Source organism: Malaya genurostris, chromosome 3, assembly GCF_030247185.1.
Source record: "Malaya genurostris strain Urasoe2022 chromosome 3, Malgen_1.1, whole genome shotgun sequence".
Taxonomy (NCBI): domain Eukaryota; kingdom Metazoa; phylum Arthropoda; class Insecta; order Diptera; family Culicidae; genus Malaya; species Malaya genurostris.
In genome coordinates, this window is record NC_080572.1 from 223,053,300 (window position 1) to 223,077,116 (window position 23,817).

General features: G+C 35.1%; 1 protein-coding gene across 2 annotated transcripts in view; it reads right to left on the reverse strand.

The window, feature by feature from the left end:
• The window catches only part of LOC131439393 (uncharacterized), a 104,959-nt gene that overhangs the window by 62,884 nt on the left and 18,258 nt on the right, over nucleotides 1-23,817 (reverse strand). For both annotated transcript variants that reach the window (XR_009231113.1, XM_058610338.1), the window contains exons 2-4: nucleotides 18,562-18,913; nucleotides 17,892-18,029; nucleotides 3,114-3,248 (exon numbers count right to left, since the gene is read on the reverse strand). Coding sequence is in view for 1 of the 2 variants with exons in the window: in XM_058610338.1 (XP_058466321.1) it covers nucleotides 3,114-3,248; nucleotides 17,892-18,029; nucleotides 18,562-18,766 (478 nt within the window). In the remaining variant the exon portion in view is untranslated. The remainder of the gene's footprint in view (nucleotides 1-3,113; nucleotides 3,249-17,891; nucleotides 18,030-18,561; nucleotides 18,914-23,817) is intronic.

Sequence of the window (23,817 nt, forward strand, 5' to 3'; positions counted from 1 at the left end):
TCTGGAGAAGAATAAAAAGTCACACGAGGCCATATCTGGAGAGTACGGTGAATGTTTGGTCACTATCTGCGTTGGAAATCATCTCTTTGGCCACATCAACACGACGCTGTTTTTGAATGAAATTCAGCTTTTTTGGCACCAGCCGAGAAGCGACGCGTTTCAAACCCAAAACATCAGTTAAAATGTGTTCGGCTGATGCATAAGAGATGCCCAACAACACAGCAATCTCTCTAATAGGTACAGAACGATTTTGCAACACGATTTGCTTCGCCGATTCAATGTTTTCTTCAGTAACAGATGTTGTTGGGCGGCCAGGGATCTCATCATGATCCAAGCTTGTACGACCACCTTTGAAGCGTTTATACCACTCGTCTGCCTGTGTTTTTCCTAGACACGATTCACCAAAGGCCTTTTCTAACATTTTCAACGTTTCGGAACACTTAAATCCATTTGCAACACAAAATTTGATGCACGCATATTGTTCTAAATTTCATCCATTATAAAAATCGCCACACGAAAAATTTTCAACTTCTTTGTATAGACGTCAAACAAAAACTAATCGTACGATATGCGTCAAAATTTAACAGAATGTGTATAAAAGTGTTGCCAACGTTGAGAGAATAAAAGTTTACCGATTGGATAAGCGCGGGAATTTTAAAATGAAAATTCCGGTTCTGTTTTGATCATAAGGTATAGCAACAGCATTGAAGTATTTCAATAGTACACTATTGAAAATCCTATCTCATTGGACCCATGTCAACACCAGCCAATCATAATTGTTCCGAACAGTGTTTAATATTGTAGTGAGTTCCACAATTTGGTCCTTCTGAAAGGCAGGAATGAATCCCGTACAGCATCCTGATAGATTCTTTCAATGAAATGTAAATCCGAAATGAAATAATCGACATTAAAATTGTATATGCTGCTATTTTTATAGCCGTTATTACCGCCCATTTGTGAAAAAGCTACAAACGAAATCACGTAAAAAGAAACCTCTTAACAAAAATTAGATCAGTTTAGATTCTACCGCCACTGCGTGCAGATGTATTGTGTGTCGTTTGCAAAGCTTATTTCGCTTCCGACAAGAGCGATTACGTCACAGCTGCTAGTCGTTTGCATTGGTGAAAAAACAACGAAAAGACGACATCGTTTGGGAGCATCACAAAAAAATCAGCTCTAAAAGTTTTCTAAAAAACTATTAAGATTTCTTCTTCGCAAATCGAAGGTAAAAATCCTCGGTTTAGTGAAAATCTAGAACAGTTTGATTAGCTTTGTGCACTTTTCGCTGTGTGAAATTCACAGTAATCGAGATCAAGTGAAGCATTCTTAGTATTTTTTTTTTGTTTCAATTATAGAGGTTTTAACATTAATGTCATTCGCCTCTTCGGGCCAGAAAAACTTTCTGACCCTATGTGCGGGGTTGGGAATCGAACCCAGGCGGGCTGCGTGAAAGGCATCGACTTACCCATCACGCTATACCCGTCCCCCATTCTTAGTATTTGCGAAAAATGTGAAAAGGGGAATGCTTACATAATTCATACAATTGATCAACTAATTGATATTCGGAAGTGCTAAGAAACATGTCAGTTGTTTTCGTATTCACGACATCCAGTTATGTCTCTGACATTACCCACCCGCCTTTTTTAGTTTAGTTAGTAAAACGACATTTACTGAAAATTTTATTAACTTTTTGACCATTAGTTTTCACGACAATCAGTATTTATAGAAGTACTGTTATTGGAAAATAATTTTACCATACGGACGGTACGGTTTTTACCGTACTCTGCGACTATTCAGGTTTACCGTATAAATTGTATATCTATTTAAAGAATTCTGTATTGAAAACTTGCGTGAAACTTGTCCAGTAAAAATTTGCATGAGTTTTGTAAAATAAAATCATATGCATGATTTTCGTAAAATAATTACCGTAAATTGATTACCGAAAGTTTTCGTCAGAAAAATTACCGAACAACGGAATTAAATCTTAGTGTATATGTTAGACGTCGTAAATTTCGATGAAAAATTAATTCATTGTCACTCCGTCATTCAAAGCCTGGCTTCCGTTAGTGGCCGGATGTCAAGTGGTTGTTACAGTGCGAACCATTCTAATTGCATTCTCGTGTCCTAATTTTCCGTTGATTTGCACCTGGCAAGGCTTTCAAGCTCTGCAGAATATTGCGCACTGAAAAACGTCTCCCGTTTCCGGCCAAATCTCCACGTGGATAGGGAAATGGCAAAAATTAAATTCCCAGTGCTGCGAATGCAAGCCGACAGTCTCAAAAACTCTCTAACATCTCTAGCGCCAGTAGCGCTTAAATGCGAATGACTCTATCTGTGAACAACAGTCGGTTTCCGGAGAGCTTTCATTGTTTGTGCCATTCCTGTAAGTGTGAGAAAAATTACAGTGCGGTCTCACGCAGTTCGGTGCGAAAGAAAACCGTCAACTTAGGGTTTTTTTCTATACTAATGTAAACTCATACTGTCACTCAAGTATCATCAGGAATAACTGACATGTCATTGTCGGAAGAGAATAGTTTTCCGTGTAATCGTCGCAAACGCTACACAAGAGCTGAACATTTTCACCGCAGTAGGGTTGGAAAGTGCTGCAGGAGCTCTACTATGTTTAAAACAGAACATTTCCGTACAGTAAAGCATGTGACAGCTAAAGGCGCGCGGTAAGTGTGCACAAACACTTCAATTACTCGAGAAGGAATGGGAAAAACGTTTTATTTGATTAGACCAGTGACTTCCAAAGTCTCTTAACAGTGATCTTCGAGTGCATGTGGTTTTACCATTGACTGCTGAACGAAACTTTGTACTCGTACATGGTATCCAAACCTTTGGAACAAGGTTATTCATTTTTTTTTGTTGAGTAAAGATAAACCAATATCACATCAATACAAAATCCAACTGTACTGAACGTCAGACGACATGTCTAGCTACTATCTAGAAAGAGTTCATTTCCGGTGTTCGCTCGACAACAATAGCAATCACGGCGCTCGGTACAGTTTGTCGTACCTACTATCTGGGAGACCGAAAAAAACGGGCAGACGGATAAGTAATGTAGAGCTGCATATCACTGCCAGCCAAAAACATCATCGACAGAAACTTACTTGTAGACCGGCGGGAAGCATTGCTGCGGCTGGTGTTCCGGGCGGTGCCACTCAATTTAAACCGTGCCGGCACTACTTTGGCTGCCGAATCGCGGGCCTCGAATGTCATCACGCAGGATGCCACTACGATGAAACCTGCGGGGAGAAAAGCGAAAAGAAAATCCAATTACGGAGAGTTTATTTTCGGTTAGGATGTGACGGTACTATTCTCGCCCAGTGGCCAACGTAATTTCAAATTCATTTCCCACTAGAGTGACGCTGAATCGGGCCAACATCGTGTTCAAACTGTTTGCTCACGATGTCAGGGGGCAAGCTAAAAAATTCCATGTTTTTTTTTTATCAGATTTTGCCGCCTTGAATTCACCATCGAAACTCGAACACTGAAACCAAAACAGGCAAATTACCCTGTAACAGAAGAATCATGGTGATCAGTACGTGATTGAGAAAGTTTTGTCCGACTGCTGACATAAAATAATGGCTTGTGAATTATCTTTACTTGTACTTGTTCGTGAATCCTTTACTGAATCGAGGGGTTAAATGCTGTTAGTTCAACTTTGGCGCTAATGTAGCAAGTAAAGTATGAGTTACTTTTAGAACTCTGGTTGCGATCGTTCATAAATCATGCTACAAAGCGTTTGGAGGACCGGAAATAGAATAGAGAGAATTTTATAGTACGACGCAAACATTTTCAACATTCCCATTTCGGAAAACAAACGTCTCATATTTTATCTGAAGTTCACTTTGAGATGTACTTTCAAGTCGGCAGTGACCGTAACTTTCAACTTTTAACCGACAAGCAAACGAAAAACCGCCGCAGTTCTTCTATAAAATCATCTCTTCCGTTGTTACACCGTGCTGTAATGTCCTTTCCGACGTATCGTTTCAAAACTTATAGCGACAGAATCCTTCGATTGAACTGCTATGCACTAACGAATGGAAGATGAAGAGCAAACAAATAAATTTATTACGTTCCCCAAACATCACAAAAAACAGGCTAACCCCATAGTAATGTTTTTTATTAGTCCCTTCGTTTCCATTTCAGACACGCGACAGTAAAACAGCAATAACTTTTTACTGTTCATACAAATTTTTATACGAAGCGAAACATTTTTTGTCTCACTCGAAACGGTACGTGCTCGCATTCTCGGGCGATTAACGGAGAAGCTAACGCCGTTTTTCACTACTAGAGGTGTGCGAGAATGGTGATTGCTAGTTCATCGGTCAAAATAAAATAAAGGAAAAACGAATTTTATCTCGTACAACCGTTCCCATATTCTTCAGTATAATTTATTCAGTTCTGGTTACAAAAAACGTATTGTTGACCAATCCTAAATTATTTGAATTCGTTGCGTGCATTATAAAATGTCACTTGAAGGGCGGGTAGGGTCTAACACTTTTGAAAAATTATTTATTATTTTCTTTGTATTTTCTTATAGTAAAACATTTCAAGAATATTCTGTGAAATTTAGTTATGGGCCTTTATCTTTACTTGCCTCATAGTACGAAGAAGTAAGAGCTCGGCACACACGCTCAAGATTTCTGCCTTGATTGACTTAAAAACTTGACAAAACAGTCTTAAAATGTTTCATTATAATAGATTATATAAGAGAAAATATGATTTTTAGAAAAAGTTGGATGCTACTCCATTGATTTTATAGACAAAAAACTACAAACGCGTTTTTATCGAAAGCAAGTTTTGAAAGTCCGTGTCTTTCGTCATTCAAAAACTACTCCACCAATTTTCTTCAGATTTTGCACACACTTTCTACTTAAAAAAACGTGATTAATCCACCTAGCAGTGAGCTGATACCTTTTTTTATCAATCCGCATGTGTTTTTTTAAATGGATATTCTTAGGTGTTTTAGTTCTCATTATTTTTATTATCGTCGTTTTAAACGGCAAATTGAGATTTTAATCACTCATTACCCTAAAATGTCGAAATCGTATCGAATTTCAGTCTTAACGTGTGAAAATCGATTGAACATTCCATGAGATGTCGAAGTAAGTTCCACTTTAGAGTTTTTCGTCATTGTTTATGGTACTTCCAGAGCCGGTATTCAGGAACTAGCATAATCCAAAATAATATGAATGGCCATAAATAAATACGCCAAACAATTTACATCTTCTATATCGGTATGAAGTTTAAAAACTCATCATCTGTAATTCTAGAATCGGATAAAATTCACCAATTTTGTATGGGACCTTAAGTCCTTTAATTTAAATTTTTGTTTTTGAAGGTCGATTTGGCCTTTTTGAACAAATGATTGAGCTTTAAGAAACGATTCGAAACTGGAACCGGAGTTCTAAAATCGGTGTAGCCGAAATCAGTTAAATTCACCTGATGAGTGTGTAGACATCTTTAAGAAATGCGAATGAAAATTTGGGGGTACATTCCGAATCGAAAACTGAATACCGCTTAAACTGAAATAAACTTATTTCGTAATCGACTATCCAAATCAGCAAACCCGATGAACCTGATTAATTTATGTGAAATGGACATTTTTATACCAATCACCCTGTATCTCCTAAACCAGAAATCGGATCTGACTAAATTTTATAGGATTTTAAGACCTCTCATTTGAATCATAGATGATTCTTAGATTTCATTTGAATCTTAGATCGGTTCAGCCATCTACGAGAAAAATGAATTGCATTATTTTAATTTCGTTTCATATATCATCCTGTGGTTCCGCAATCAGAAGTCGGATCCAACAATCTATGGCTTGTTGGATAGCTATTACCGTGCGGAATCTAAGTCTGAAAACATATTCTGTTTTCAAGGTCAATTGTGACAGATACTGTCAAAAAACTGAAAATTTTGACATAAAACTTCGTATAACTCAAAAAGTAAACATCCGATCTCAAAACCATTCAATAGCGTTTTGGGTGACGGGGAGACCTTTCATTTGCGACTAGTTTGATCAAAATCGGTCCAGCCATCTCTGAGATCTCGACCTCTTTGTTGACAACACACATACAGACACACACACATACACACACACGGAAATTTGCTCAGTTCGTCGAGCTGAATCGATTGGTATATATCATTCGGCCCTCCGGGCCTCGGAAAAATTTTCTAAAGTTTGAACGAATTCTATACCTATTTTTTATATATATAATAAAAGGTAAAATCCTGTTTTAATCCACCTAGTGGTGTAATGATGCCTTTCTCATGTGTATTAGAAATTCAGGAATTCCGTATGGGACCACGAGACCTTTCATTTGAATCTAAGTTTGTCAAAATGTCAACACACATACACACACACACAGACATTACTCAGCTCGATGAACTGAGTCGAATGGTATATGACACTTGGCCCTCCGGACCAATTTTCACTACTCGGTTTTACAAGTGATTGCATAACCTTTCTACATGAGAAAGGCAAAAACCAGACCCCAACGTTTTCCTTTTCGGTATTCGTTACCTTGGGGAGGCTTTATAGCTTTATAGCCCAGGTCTGACAAATAGATGGTGTCACTAATTAAAAATCTCTCTAGCGTTCCATTGAAATTATACTTTTAGCGAGAGTTCATATCGTTTACGGTTCTTATCGGACAAATTCCTTTGAAAAATCATAGCAGAAATGGAAGAAAAAGTTTTTACTCTGGGGTTGTAATGTCGATCTTAATTCATTGTGCGAAAACTAGGCACGTACCTAGAAAAAATTCTCTTGGAGTGTTTCAGAATATGCTATTCAATTTCCATACGAATGAAAATGTATGTAATTACTTAACATTTTTTGGTTATAAAGTCGTTTGTTGAAAATTATTCATTTTATAATTGTTTAAAATATTTTAAGAGAAGAGTTTTCATAATACAATAATTTTTTAAGTTTCGGAGGGGGTTTGAGCCCCTAAAACAGCCCCCTGTATACGAGCCGGGCGAAAATTAGAGTTTATTTTGTATAGTGCACGGAAAAACCAAAATCAGCATTTTGGCGATAAAGTTAGTTGATTTTCTGATTTTAGTTAGTTATTTTTTGAGATATCTAAAAAAAATCTTACTCTTGCTAATTTAGTTTTTTCAATTCTCATTCCCTTAATAACGATAAAATATTAGTTGAAATGACTGTTTTGTAGTAGAATTCACCAATTAAACGTGCTGCCATTTCTTAGCTATGGCACACTCCATTTCCATAATTTTTTAGTTGAATTAGAAAAATAAAATCTTGTTTTCAAAAAAACATAATTGGTTCTGCAATCACTAGATGGCACACTAATACCGAAAAAAAATTTTCAGTCGTTGTTATCTTGTCTATATTGGCAGGTATAAATATCCAACATAAATGGTACTCGATTACCATTACCATCTTCCAGTACTGGTGATGACAACATTACACTAGTTTTTTGTTTTAAAGAATGTTCGTCCATAAAAAACTAACCAAACTCGATTTCTGACATTTCTGAAGATTTTTCCAGTTTAGTTGTAGTTCACACAGTAACAGTAATCACCTTCAAATCAACTTTCTCCCCCTTCGAGTTTACTTTCATTACTGATATCTATTTGCATAATTGAATGATAAAAAAATCGTGGTAAATCACCGATATGAAATTTTTTTCGGAAAAATCCTTTGCTTGTAAGTAAATTTGCTGATTTCTTTTGAAAATAGACTATGCAGTTTTGCAGACTTTTTAGAGGTTCCGAAGTTTTTTTCAGACAATCGTCCAATGTACATACTTCCAAAATTGTGTTGCGTTTTTTGTTTGTTTTTTTTCTCGTCATACTTACAAAATTTAACACTTGCATTGGAACATTCCCAGTACGTAGACGCGCAAAATTTTACATGGCACCTCTGCCCGGAATTGAATAGTTGTTTTAAACCCTTCGCTATCTGTTGCATTGAAGTTGATAGCATTTCAATATCAATCATTAGAACGAATAGAAAAATAAATCGATAGCGGTAAGAATTGTTTGTTTGTTCATTAAAAAGATCAAAAAAATAAATATATCTGTCAAAGACGACCCAATGTTTAGAGTAGACGATTTACATTTTTTAGTAGTTTTTTTTATAGTTAAAATCGATAATGTTCCGAGTAAAGCAGAAGGTTTTGAAGACAAAGCCGCCAATTAATACAAAGTATCATTGTATAATTATTCTAGTTAGAAAAAAATAGCCATGGCTTGTGGTCTCGAAGAGGTTAATCGATGCGAATGATAATTTCGCTATCTTTACAGTATTTTATCGCTATCTTGTCGTATCACAGTCTTCGCTAACCGCTAGTGAAAATTAGTTAATTGAGCTTTGCGGCATTATGCTAGACATCCTTAAGAAATCACCTGTCAAAATTTCTAATATTCGGTTCATGATTGTGTTAGTTTTTTGTTTTCCGTGATACTACTTTTGGTAGATAAGAAACAACGAAGAAAAAATAATTTCGTGTATTAATAAAACACTGTTTTTTGGTAAAAAAAAGTATTGTACAAAAAAAGAAATTACTTGGTAAACGTTATCCAGGCTCTGATTCACGAAAATATACCATTATTGACTAGCATGCGTTAAGATATTAAAAGGAAGTGTATTCACAATTTTGAAACAGAACTAGAATATGACAAAATTGTTAGCGAAATGAGTGCCGCGTATTCTCATTGCTGATCAAAAATAATTTGTCGCGTTGAAGGTTTTATTTCCATGAATTTAAATTTGAGTTGCTACTGCATCCACTATATTCGCCAGGTATAGCTCCCAGTGAATTTTCTCAGTTTTCAAATTAAAAAAAGAAGCTTGATGGAAATAGACTTGCATCCAATGAAGTGGTCATCGCCGAAACTGAAGAGTTTTTAAGGCTTAGGAGCAATTATGGTATAAAAGATGTGTAGAAAGAGTTCAACTCCTTCAAAATAATTGTCTCACTCTACAAAGAGAATACATTAATGAATAGAATAGAAATTTTGAGATAAAGAGCATAGCAGTTCAAATTGAACTGCTTAATGAAAAACTCGGCAGTTCCGCTAAGCAGACATAAAGTTTGTCTTGTTTTTTTAAATTGTTTTTTCGATTTTGATACGTTTGCGTTTCGTCTATGTTATGCACTGTTGATTAAAACACGAAACATAAACATATCAAAATTGATTATTTACACTTGCACAAAATTCGGCTAACCTCTGAATGATGTGTCTTTTTGTTTAATTGTTTATTTGGAGTAGAAAAAAGCACAATGGAGTTAGTTTATGTCAAATTTGCTCTCCAACAGGCATAAAACCTCCTCTTCTTTTGCATCAACAGATGACAATCATCCAAATGATACACTGTTCTGTTGTTATTTTTTTGTCCGACCGATGACGTATTAAAAAAGGGGCATCTAATAACATCAGTTCAGCGTTAGATTGTCGATTCTAGCCGTCATACTAAAACCGAGAAATTAGCAGTTTAGGTAACCAGTAATGCAAGATTTTAGGGAATTACTACAGATCCTTGAACCTATCGGGAATAGACTCGAATATATTCCTTAATTATTATTAGAATTTTTTTAGACAATAATTCGGAGAGAATCGCTATCGTTAATCGTTAGTTCTTAGTTCTTAGTTCTTAGTTCTTAGTTCTTAGTTCTTAGTTCTTAGTTCTTAGTTCTTAGTTCTTAGTTCTTAGTTCTTAGTTCTTAGTTCTTAGTTCTTAGTTCTTAGTTCTTAGTTCTTAGTTCTTAGTTCTTAGTTCTTAGTTCTTAGTTCTTAGTTCTTAGTTCTTAGTTCTTAGTTCTTAGTTCTTAGTTCTTAGTTCTTAGTTCTTAGTTCTTAGTTCTTAGTTCTTAGTTCTTAGTTCTTAGTTCTTAGTTCTTAGTTCTTAGTTCTTAGTTCTTAGTTCTTAGTTCTTAGTTCTTAGTTCTTAGTTCTTAGTTCTTAGTTCTTAGTTCTTAGTTCTTAGTTCTTAGTTCTTAGTTCTTAGTTCTTAGTTCTTAGTTCTTAGTTCTTAGTTCTTAGTTCTTAGTTCTTAGTTCTTAGTTCTTAGTTCTTAGTTCTTAGTTCTTAGTTCTTAGTTCTTAGTTCTTAGTTCTTAGTTCTTAGTTCTTAGTTCTTAGTTCTTAGTTCTTAGTTCTTAGTTCTTAGTTCTTAGTTCTTAGTTCTTAGTTCTTAGTTCTTAGTTCTTAGTTCTTAGTTCTTAGTTCTTAGTTCTTAGTTCTTAGTTCTTAGTTCTTAGTTCTTAGTTCTTAGTTCTTAGTTCTTAGTTCTTAGTTCTTAGTTCTTAGTTCTTAGTTCTTAGTTCTTAGTTCTTAGTTCTTAGTTCTTAGTTCTTAGTTCGAAACGAAAGAAATGTAACATCAAGGAAGCCTAATGTACTCGAGAATATAAACTTTTGGCATCGAAAAAGCCAACTTCGTTACGATGAAGTTGTACTTCCACTAGGAATGCACAAAAAGTTCTGTTTTGTTTTTCCTGCAATTTTCCGTTTGTCTACGGCTGTGAAACTATTGCCAAAACTGTTAGGTAAGGTTCAAATGCCTAGGCAAACAGAATGCTTCCAGTGCGAGAATGTTCACCGATAGTATTTCTATTATTTGCTCCTGGTATTTCGGCATACTGGTGTTTCGCATGCCGGGATAAATAGAGGGGAGAGTTGGCAACTTTGGCCAGGTGTATTCCTTGGGCCACTCGTGTTTTATGAAAAAGTATTGAAGGAATTTATCAATGTTTTTTATTGTAACCCAAGTGATTAATTTCTGTGCCTTTCATCCAAATTTTATCAAAACTATTTAGGTTTGGTTTCAAATTTTTTTTATTGCTAGATTGACAGAATGTGAAATTTAGTATTAGAAAATATGATTTTATATATTTCATTATAATACGAATGTTACAAAGAATATTTAATAAATAAATCGCGTATCAGTTCAAATTTCATCAGTTAAAACAATTCTAAATGCAATTATGATGGTTGTGACACAAGGAACCAGCTATGGAGAGTGGTTTGGGCCAGATATCAACATGTCAACAAATTTCAAGTTCAATTATTATACTTAAACTAAAAATCTGTTTACAAAAATTTCACAATGAAGGAGCGGAAATTTTTAAGTACATTTCATTTACAGTTATAAAAAAAACAGGAAAACGACTGTCTCAGTCTTATAATACAAACGAATGTTTGTTTTATTTTGACTATAAACGATAGACTTTATTTTCCTTGAAAAAGGCCTACACCAAAAGCTGAAACGTCGGACAGTAAACTACATTCGTTTGTATTATAAAACTGCGACAGCCGTTTTCCTGTTTTTCCACGAATATCACCCCAGTCGAAATCAAAGCACGTCAACGTCAACGGAAAAATAGTTCAAAACTACTGACTCTCCCCTACTCACTGAGTAAGGCAATTATGCTGTTTATACTGTTGTTTTACAGACAACTAAATTAAGGTTAGAGAAACTTTATTACGAGTATGCAAAAAACTTGCTTGTTTTTCATTTCGCCTGGTAGTCTATCACTAGATATCACTATCAATAAAAATCCCTCATTTCATTTCTATTGACAACAGCTTATTGAGAAAAGAAAGCTTTTTGACAGGAAACTAACTTCAGCATTACCACGCCATTTTCAAAAAGATTTTTCTATCATTTAGGGGATAGCCAAATTTTGTGCTAGGGCACATAACCGTTTTTATTTTTACGTTTCGTCTTTGACTCATCAGTGCAGAGCAGTTTAAATTGAACTGCTTAGTGCTAAACTCGGCAGTTCAATTTGAATCGCTAAGCAGACGTGAAGATTTTTCCAGTTCACGGTTTGTTTACAAATGAATGTGAGAAAAATTATCTGATTTACTTTTGAATTAACAAATAAGTTTTCCTAATTTTTTTTCAGAACGACATCAATTATAACAATTTCATCATACACTCAATCTAGAAGTGCCGAGCTTTCCATCCTCAAAGCTCTACTATCAGGTACAAACAATCTTCAAATATTGTTGAATGAGAACTGCCAAAGTGTGAAGAGCATTTCCATAGCTTACGGTCTAGTGTTACTTCCTAGTAACATACGAGCGTTCCGGAGATTGTTTTCGTGATTGCAGCACAAATCAGAACCGCTCTTTTTTTGGTATCTGATGTCTCACAAAGACTAATGACATCAGTGTTTTCCCAGAGCTAGCAGCATGTTATAAAGATTTATGAGTCACACCAACGGGGAGTTTCACCTGGATGACGAAAAACTTTTCCTATTATACTATTCTGGATGGCTCATAGAAACTACCGAGTTATACAAATTCGCCACCCCCTTGCGGTTCAAGTTGAATCAGGAACCGAGCAGCACTGAAACTTGTACCACCGCCATCCGGAGGTGATTCGCCAGAAAAAAATGGGGAGTAATCAATTAAAGCATAGCTAGCAAAGCTAGGAAAAAATCTGTTTTCGTTATGCAGCAAAAAAAATCTGCTATTGAATCTCTAGTCACTGAAGTTTTATTTGGTACGCAAACTTCAGTTGATTCTGGATTAATTAAGCAATTGAATTATGAAAGGGGCAAAAAAGGTACAGATGAAATGAAATGCCAATATGCTTTTTCGGCTATGAATGTTTCAGATTACCCTACATGTTTGATTTCCAAACATATAAAATATATATTTGTTTTGGTAAACCATGTGTACTACACGGACGAAGAGACTTCGATTGAGCATTCTATATATTTAAACGGAAAAAAACGACGAATGCATTTTCAAGACATTCGACTCAGGATTGTGAAATATTGGTTTCAAGAATCTTTTGATAGCCAAAACTCCACACACATGTCTGCTGACTCCAAACCAAATATACGAACGCGAGCGCAATTTTGAAGAGTGTTAGGCCGTGGTGATGAGGGTTATCATTCGGTTTCAATTACTAACTTTTAATGAAACCACTATTGATCACCCGATATGGTATGAAACCGGCTGTGGGATTACTTTTCGTGGATTAGCTCGAAAAAGCAAAACCATCAACAGCGAACATAACTGCGCTAGAACGATTGAAGACCAAAACAGAAGACAAATTAGTAAGCAAAAGCTATTATTCATTCTATGATATGTTTCACATTTTTTACAAATATAAAAAATAGGCATAGAATTCCGAGACCTAAAGATCAGTTTTTAAGTCAAAAAGTTTGGTGTTTTGACAATATCTGTCACAAATGACCTTGAAAACAGAATACGTTTTTAGACTTTCCGCACGATAATAGTTATCCAACAAGCCATAGATTGTCGGAACCCCTTCCATTTTTAACGGAGATATCGATATTTTGTGTAAGCGCCTTATTTCAGTAGTAGGAGTTTTACGCGCTTGATGATAAAGCGATATTTCGGAGCAAAGTGAAACACAATTGTTCATGCTATTGTTTCTTAGCACCTGGAAGACTATGAACAGCATCCTTTGTCATGACGTTTCGAATTAGGCTTGGTTCGTTTTTGGCAACATAATCGTTCGAACATGACATATGTATTAGATAGATGTCAGTATTTTCAAATTCAAAACAATTTCATATTTAAATTGATTTATATGTACTACATGCAACAATACTTTCTGGAAGAACATAACTTCTTACACCCGTATACCATTCGAAGAAGTTCATCGAGATAAGCAAATTTGTGTGTGAAAAATAATTTCATTAATTTTTCTCGGAGATGGCTACCCAAAAGTTTTTATTTGGAACGCACTACGACTTCTCTGAGATAGCTTTTATTTATTTTGACATTATTTTTCATGTTAGGGTGGATCATTCATCGTCGATTTGTTTCGATTTTCTTCTAAAAGACATGTTAAATCATAACTTTTGAACCACTCGACCGATTCCGCTAATTTTTGAATATGTTGTCAATAAATGCCAATAGTTTTTAAGACAAAATATCCGAATATGTTAAAGTAGAAGTTTTGTGTTTGAAAAAGTAAATTGTATATCTTTTTCACGGTTTTCATGGTTTGCGACCAAAGAATTTATATGTCATTTTATATTTTTTTCTGAAAGTTGAAATATTTTTAAAATACATATTCACAAATTGGATGTATGTTTTTGAGTTAAATTTTTTTAAAATTTCAAGTTTTCGTAGTTTCCGGGATTTTTTCGATTTTCTTAAAAAAACGTGTATGGTGAATTTATAACTTTCTAGCCACTCGACCGATTCCACTGATTTGTGGATATTTCGTCAAGAAATGTCTCCAGTTTTTGGGAAAAAATGAGTGAATATGACAAAATTGGAGTTATGTGTTTAAGAACGTCATTTGTATACCTTTTTAACAGTTTTCATGGTAAATATACCAATACGCACCATGTAATTTTATGTCTTTTTGTGTTTGAGGTATATTTTATTGAAAATTTCAAGTCTTCGTTGTTTGCGATCATGCGCCTCCATTTATTTATGGTGAAACATAAACACCATTTTACCTATTTTAGATTGTATAATCGGCTATTTAAGATACACCGTGATTGTTTGTTATTGTATTTTGTATTAGATATATATATATATATATATATATATATATATATATATATATATATATATATATATATATATATATATATATATATATATATATATATATATATATATATATATATATATATATATATATATATATATATATATATATATATATAAATATAAATATATATATATATATATATATATATATATATATATATATATATAAATATAAATATATATATATATATATATATATCTATATTTTATATATTTTAGGATATGTTATATAAAATTGTTTCAGAAAAAAACAATATATGTTTTTCGAATTTCATATGAAGTTCTGCCGGTTTCTGGAATACAATATAAATTTGCAAAAAATGCACAAAATATCCACTCACGGTTAAATGAAGACGGTTGAACCGATTTTAACAAGCTGAGGCTCTAATGAAAGCCACTTTTGCACCAGAAAAAATATTTTGAATATCATATGGACGTGACCTCTGATTCCGAAATTACAGGGTGGTGAAATAATACTGCAAATTCAATAGATAGCTTTCGAGGAAGAGTATGCAAAAATGAACTAAGTATCCGAAAATAGTTTATAAATTCTACTATTTCACTGGTCTGGCAAGTTGAAAACCATACAATCTCTACGTCATATATACGAGTCTCCGGAATCCGGTTCCGGAAGTACCAGAAACAGTCTTCAAAAACCTATTTTTATCCACCTAGTGGTGAAATGATGCCTTTCTTACGTCAAACGTACTGCGGTATTCTTCAATATAGTTTTCTTCGATTCTTGAAAGAGTGAACCGGAATCGGTTGGAGTAGTTTTTTGGCCGATTTAGAATTTTTTCCCGTTTTCTGTTTCGCCAGCGAGATGTTATAAAATTTTTAACACTCTTTACCCTACAATTCTGGGATCAGATGTTGAATCAGGATAAAGTTCAGGAATTTTGCACAAGACCATAGGACCTTCCAATAAAATTGGTCAAACTAATACTGAGAAAAGTGAGTGAGATCCATTTGAGAAAATATGACCACTATTTCCTCTGCCTGGGAACCAGGATAGCTGAAATCAGTTTGTTTGGCCGTCTACTGATAATGACTGTCGAATGGAGTAGTTTTGGGGTCAGTTTAAAATTTTTTTCGCCCCTTTAAGTGATGGTATAAAAGTTTTAATACGTTTTACTTTATTACTCCAGAACCGGAAGTCAGATCCAAATGAAATTCAAAAGTTTTGTATGGGACCATAAGATCATTCATTTTTTAGTTGAAATCGGTCACGCCATCTCTGAGAAAAGCGAGTAATTTGAAATTGGATTTTTTACACTAATCACCTTATAATTCCGGAACCGGAAGTCGGATACAGATGAAATTCAAAAGTTTTGTGAAGCTCCATGAGATCATTTATTCGAATCGGTCACGCCATATTTGAGAAAAATTAGTACACAATTAGTACACACATTAGAACAAAATATTAATTTTATAGCTCATTTTACCCCATGATTCTGAAACCAGAAGTCAGGTCCAAACAAAATTCAAGAATTTTGTATGGGACCATAAGAGCTTTCAGATTGTGTAAATCAGTCCAGCCATCTCCGAGAAAAGCTAGTGCAAAGAAAACTTCACATATACACATACGGTATATGACACACGAACCTCCGGGCCTCGGTTCAAAGGTGGATTTTCACAGTGATTGCATAACCTTTATGTTATATGAAAACGGCCAAAACTTCCGAAACGGAACTCACTTACTTTTTCTCCGCGATGGCTTAACCGGTTTTCTTAAACTTCCTTTGAAAAAACTCAATTATGTCCGGATCTGACTTCCGGTTCCGGAATTGCAGTGTGATCAGGCTTTGAAATGTCAAGCCATCATATAGACCCACGATGTGAAATAGGGGAAAATTCCTTCAAATTGGACTCAAAACTACTCCAATGTATGTCATGTAAGTTACAGGCCATACAAATCGACTTTGGCTATGCGGTTCCGGAAGTACCGGAAATATGAATTAGATATATCCAAATAGAGCTCACTCACTTTTCTCCGAGATAGCTCAAGAGATTTACACAAACAAAAGGCCACAATAAAATATATTCAGGAGCTACCGAGAAAATTGTGTTCAAAATTTTAAATCGTCTTTTGGACCTATGCTGTTAAATTGAACAAAACTTCTAATTTTGGGCCCGGTTCTTTTTTTTTTTTAGGATATACAAATGTACTTCAAATAAGCTTCCCTGTTTCTAATGAATAATTTTTTTGAGAACACAACAGTATTATTGCTTAGAATACAAGTCAAATGAGAAAACCATCATAAGCAGTGCTGCGAATGTTGCACACATTGACGATCACTCTACTGCAGTAAACTTCACATTCTAACACACAACCTTTGCTGACGTACAGAACGGGCAGCATTCAGTTCTTCATTCGTTTCTCTTTCAAACGAAGTTCAGTTTAACAACCACCGTTAGTTAATCTCTTGAAATAAAATAACTCTTACAATTGAATTAGAAACCTCATTTGAAGTTCATGTTAACATTCGAGTTGGTTCAAGATAATGGATGAAAGGTAAACCAGTCATGATAACTGGAAAATAAACATAAATTAATTGTTCCTTCTTCCAATTGTTATTTTTAGTACTTTGGATCGGTTCAAACTTGTTGATGATAATCGAAAACTCAAATGAGAACCACCACCCTCTATTTAGAATTCTAGTTGGAGAGAGTTTTTGTTATACACTGAAGTCTTTTTTTATGCGAATTTACGTACCGCATAAAAAAACCGCATAAAAAAAACCGCATAACTCTGAAAATTCGCATAAAAAAAACCGCATAACTCTGAAACTTCGCATAAAAAAAACCGCATAACTCTGAAACTTCGCATAAAAAAAGACCAAAGAAGGGTAAACCGCATAACTCTGAAAATTCGCATAAAAAAAAACCGCATAACTCTGAAACTTCGCATAAAAAAAACCGCATAACTCTGAAAATTCGCATAAAAAAAGTCGCGTAAAAAAAACCGCATAAAAAAAGATCTCACTTGGGTTGGATTCCCAACCCCGCACCTTAAGGTTAAAACCTCTACAATCGAAACAAAAAAAAACATTCCAAGTCTTCATGAAAACTAGAATACCGTAGCAGTCACCTCATCACTTTTCACTAGGCGAAAAAAATCTCGATGTACCTGGTGTAACGATTTTTTTATAACAAACAGAAAGAACTAGAACCGCAAATCCACTATGCCAGATACCCGCTATTAGTTAGATATTCGACTGAAATCCGCTTCCTCGGCAGTCCATGTTAATTGAATTTGTTTCTTACGTTGAAACGAATCACGAATCATCAACAACAAAGTGGACAGATTACTATGTATCATAAATTCTACAATTTCAGTCACACGGCTTACCTCCAACTCCCATGATGATGGGTCCAACGTAGGACAAATTGTTCAGATGTAGCCCACGCTGTTCGTTTTTGACACGAATAGTCGACGAACTGTTGCTCTTCACATCGGATAGCGACGGAAAGTTGTTGGCGTAGTATCCTTTGGAGCGTAACAGAAGAAGAGAGAGAAAAATAACAAGCGGTATTAAAATGACTGTTATTACGTGAGCAGCGCAAAAATAATGGGGACGGGATAACCGGATCGCAGCTAGCTATGGACGGTCTGAACGAAGGAAAATAGTGCGGATAGCCAGGGGTGAATCTGGTTCGGTATCGTTTTTGTGTTGGACGAAAGAACGTGCTCGAAATATGTACTCAAAACGGATATTAGGAAGATATCAGGAGATCTAGCATGCTGCGTGGTTTACGGAGTTATGCAACACGGTTCTGGGTGTAATAAATTCAACCCATGCTATAATGGTAATGGATGAATGTAGCTTCTTGAAAGTATGAACGATAAATCACAAGTTGATTAAAAAACGGATGAAGTTATTCAATAACAACGAATTCCCGAAATACATAAAAAAAACTTAGATAAAGGAGGAACTGAAACTTCAACCCAACAAACCGAGAGTAAAAGTGATCCGCAGCAACTAACTGAGCTTTTCTGCAGCACCACAAACATTACTCACCCACGGTTGCCATTCCGCCGCCGACCAGCATGAGTACGATGCCAAGGACCAGCGCCCGGCATGCGTGCCACAGGCAGCGCGATGTCATTTTCCCTCGCACGACCTGCACGTTCCAGGTCGCACCGGATGCGGGATGGGCACGCCGCAGCGGCCCGAGGGAGGGTTTTCTTCGACTCTGCCATTGTGAACCGCCGCGGGCATGCATAGCCCAGACACAATCACGCGTCGATTGGTAGCTTCACTTTTCTGGGGCGCCGATGATCGGTGGGTGTCATGGGAATATTGGACACCCCTGCGAAAGCCCAGTTCGCCCGAAATTTATACAATAATAAAAATCCACTTCAGTAGATGCCTGTAAAGAATAGAAAAAACGAAAGCAACTGTTAGTAAGGCCTTTTCCGTTTGGATGCCTATCATAGGCCTCCTGCCTGACTGGGGGAGTGCACTCAAACGTTTATGAATATTCCATTAACAATGCGTGACCTGTTGAATGGCAGAACTTTGACCATTTGCAGTATGATCTGCACTTCTAATCGGTTAGGAAGCTATAAAAAATTTACCATTTAAACCACATGATACCAGCGGGAGGCACAAATTGAAAACTCAAATCCCAATCCAAGCTGATACCTAATGTAATGACTTTTTGGAGTTTCCTCCATTCCACCATCATTTCGTGGGAGATGGGTGATGAAAGGAAGGGTACCCATTAGCCGTTTTACCGCGAAAACTTTTAGCGGAAGCGAATGAAATCAATAAGGGCAAATGAAAATGTTTTTACATAGCAGCATTAAACATGATGAAAATATTTGCGATGGAATTAGACAAAAAAAATCTGCTTTTTTGTCTGGTTTGAAAATTTGAAAGTAATGGTCAAAATGTAAGTTAAATAATAAAAATTCGTATCCCCACCGATAAAATCAATAAGTATTAGTAATCGCAAAATTTATGAGCGGAAAGATGAATGTACCTAAATTTAGGTTTATTCAGAATTTGCTGATACCGATAAGGACTCTTCAGAATGGCACATTTCTGGAACACAGATGCTACATAGCCACAATCAATTCGACGTTAGATAATTTTTAGGGCAATGTTTTTGATGACTATTGGGGATACGAAAAAATATGCATTGTAAAAACCTTGTTGTTTAATCAATATGGAAAAAAAAACTGTAGCAAAAAGTTGAATTTCTTGAAGAAAGATAGGAGTTTTGAATATTTTTTTAGTTATCTCTCAAGCCAATTTGATCAGAGAACGTAACGTTTTCAATAAATATAGTGGAAAACAAAATTTTGCTGTTTTCGAGACACAGTGGTTTGTAAACAAAGTTCACAGAGAATCTTTAGGCTTTGGTCGATTTCGAACGTATTTCAAATCTTGTTTACACACGGAAAGACCGAAATTAGCATTTTGGCGAAAAAATTAGTTGATTTTCTGATTTTAGTTAGTTATTTTTTGAGACAACTATAAAAATCTTACTTTTGCTAATTTAGATTTTTTAATTCTGATTCTCTTAATAATAATAAAATATTTGTTGAAATGGCTATTTTTTTTAGTTGAATTCACCAATTAAACGTGCTGTCATTTCTTAGCTAAGGCACGCTTCATATCCATTCAACTAATTTTTTAGTTGAATTAGAGAAATAAAACGTTGTTTTCAACCAACATAAATGGTTGAATTGGTTTTTGCAATTAGCAGCTATATGGCGCTCGTTAACACCGTAATGACTACTAGCCACTAGATGGCACACTACTACCGAAAAAAAATTCAGTCGCGGTTATCTTTTCTATATTTGCAGGTATAAATACGATGTTGTATTGGAGAAAAAGACATAAGCGAAATATAAACTTCTTTTTGAAAAATTTTACTTCTAAATCGCTGTTTTCTTCATTCGACTTCGCGAAATCGACTCTCTCACTGAAAACTTTGAGCACTCGGAAAACAAAACCGAATACAAGTAGTACACCGGACGGCGTAGCCCGGAATGAGAAGATACAAAAAAACATCATTTGACGTATACAATTAGAGTGCAACATTCGAAACTCACTTCACTGTTTCCCGTAAAAACATTATTACCCACAATCGCTTCAACTGCGCACAAATTCTGAATAAATACACTTTCCACTAACAGTTTACGTCATTTTTACATATCGGTTTAGAAATTTATATAGGGAGATATCGTAACACATGCGAAAAACATCTAAACGATTTGCGAGCAGTTTCAACAAGACTGTCCCTTTTAGCTTTTTAATGGATTGTTTTGCTTTGACACTACTGTCCTTCAGTAATGACGGTGATAGATAAATAGAATCAAAGTTTCTGATTTTAATAACGAAATTAGTTGTCAATGAGAATTTCGTGTTGGATCGAAATATTGCTGGTTTGTGTCCAGAATATTCGCCAACTAAACACATTCTCTAAAAATAAGAGTTTTTTTCAGCACAGTAAATTCTAAATTTTAACTAATTTTATAGTTATTTTGGAAATTTTGTTGTTAAAATCAACTAATTCAAAAACAGTAATACGAATTAGGAGCAGAGCTGATTTCGGTCGTTCCGTGCATGGAAATAAATTTTCTATAAGAATAGATTTTTTTGCCTTTCTCTTTTAGAAAGGTTATGAAACCACTTGAAGAAAACGACTAATAAAAATTGACTCATGCACCAATTTCACATACCTTTCGACTAAGTTCGTTGAGTTGAGTAATGTCCGTGTGTGTATCAAATAACGTCTTATTCTTCCCAGAGATAGCAGCACTGTGAGTTGCACAAACTTAGGCTCAAATAAAAGGTCTCACGGTTCCATAAAATTCCATTGAATTTCATCCAATGTCCGGTTCCGGAGTTACAGGGTGCAATTTGCTAAAAATTTCAAACCGTCATTTAGAGGGAGGATGCAAAAAAATGGGAAAATTCTTCTAAATTTGGCCCGAAACTGTTTCAATTTGTTGGGTATGTCAGTTGAGATTCACCGGTTCCCAGTTTCCGGTTCCGGAAGTACCGGAAATAACGGTAAGAATTCAAAACGAAACTCACTCGATTTTCTCAATGATGACAAACCCGATTTTCACAAACTTAGACTCAAATGAAAAGTGTTATGGTCCCTTGGGTTGCCATCAACTTTCATCCGGATCCGATTTTAAATTGCTAAACGGAAGAAATCTTCTAAATCTGGCTCATAACTGATTACCAATTGAAGGGATAGTGTTAATTTCGAAATAAACTTTCTCGCTTTTTTCAAGCTTCAAATAAAATATTTTAGAAGAATCCTTTAATTTATAAATATGTGAGTAATATGGAAGAGGCATCATTACTCCACTAGAGGGATTGAAAAAAGTTGTTCCTATGGATTTATCTACCGGTTCCGGATTAACCGGGTGATGAGTGTTTAAAATTTCAAACCACCGTTGAAGGCGACGATGCAAAAACATAAGAAATCTTTTGAACTATGCTTTAATTACACAACTAAGAGGATTGAAACAGGGTTTTTCATACAATCTCAATAATTCCCTAAAACATTTTGTCGACTTCAATCCGGATCGGCCATTTCCGGAACACGATACAAAACAGATCACCGGAGTTTGAATAAACTAACAACAATATATTTTTTCTATAAATCCGCGTACCAGAAATACGGATTTTTCAGTATTGTACTGATTTTCAAGTACATCGGAAAAATTTACTGAATTTCATACGGATTTTGCAAAAAAATACTGATTTTTTTAGAAAGTCTGGTTTTTCTACCAATATAAGTAATATGATAGATTTTCCTGCTTTATTATATAATAATAGAGGAACGTGATTAATCGGTTAGACAAGCAAACCGATTGCGGCTGACAAATCTCATTAAGTCATTGAAAACCTGCGCAAGTTGAACTCAGTTGAGCTGAGCTGAAGTAGTTGAAGTTCGTGATTGACGATTTGAGTGAAAATGCACAAGGAAATGGGAAAAACAAATCATTTTCACTGTACATACTCACTCACTCAAAACTATTCATCGTATGGTCAATAACGACGCTGGCCACGACCAAAGGCTGTGGTACTGAGGAAGGCAAGCAATGTTAGTCCGATACTCTTTGTTTCTAGAGACCCCGGGTACCATTGCATCTCCACGAATATCACAGATTATGAGATGTATTAGGAAGGATAGGAGAAGCTCTGGAATATACCTTGGAAAACAATATGATCTCATTAGAAAAACAGCAAACTTTTAGAACTCATAAAACAACAGAGAGCCGGCTGTCAGGAGAATTGACCTATCATTCATTTGTCAATTTTTTTACTTTTGTCTTGACGATGACTAAATAATTCATAATATATCGACCGATTGAACTATTATATAACAAAAAATGAACATAAAGCTCAAAAACTGTTTCAAAACCTGCTCTCAAACCAATTTCAAAATTAAATAATTTAAACAGGGAAGCTGGATACAGTGAAAAATCACTGGTTTATCTTGTAAAAGTTTGAAGTGTAACGTGTAATCTAACTAAAGATCTACTTTCGGTTATCAAGAGTGAGATGATTAGTCACATCAAATATTTTCATTTTTTTTATTCAACATATCACAAAAGCAGTGAGGTAGATTTATTTACATTAGTATTGTAGTCATTTTATTGAATTTTCACGAGAGATTATTTTTACCAATCAAATTTTAGTCCTAAAGATTAGAAATAATATAAAGAAAGAAAACGATCGTAGTCAGATAGAACTATTCTTATGTCGTTTTTCATTGAGAAAACTAGTGGAATGTTTTACTCGACTGGTGCACTTTTCGTGTAGTCGAGTAATCAAAATAGGCGCACCGTGTTTTATTGATTTGCACCGCACGAAAAAAATGCACTTTCGGGGCACATCGCGGGTAACTATTTTGCACCCGTTCATTTCCAAGCAGCAAGCGTGCAAATCAAACTTTACAAAACCGTTTTATTGATCGGCTGTCAGGGCAAAACACAGGTACCGAGCAAGTGGAATCAATGAAAAACTAAAAGAAATTGATAAGACAGAGCTCTTTCGGAAAATTAATAATAATTTTTTTTATATGTGTGTTGACCGAAAGGATAGTTTAGTAAAAAAACAATCAAAATTGAAACAATAAGAAACTCTGGTAATCATAATTGCGAATAGAGAAATTCAAACAATTACAGCAGTACAAAACATGAAACTGTGATAATTTTTCTCGAACTCACTTGTTGTCATTCAAGTGAAATCCTCTTTCAATAATAGACAAACGAATGTGCTTTATTTCAGTTTCATACT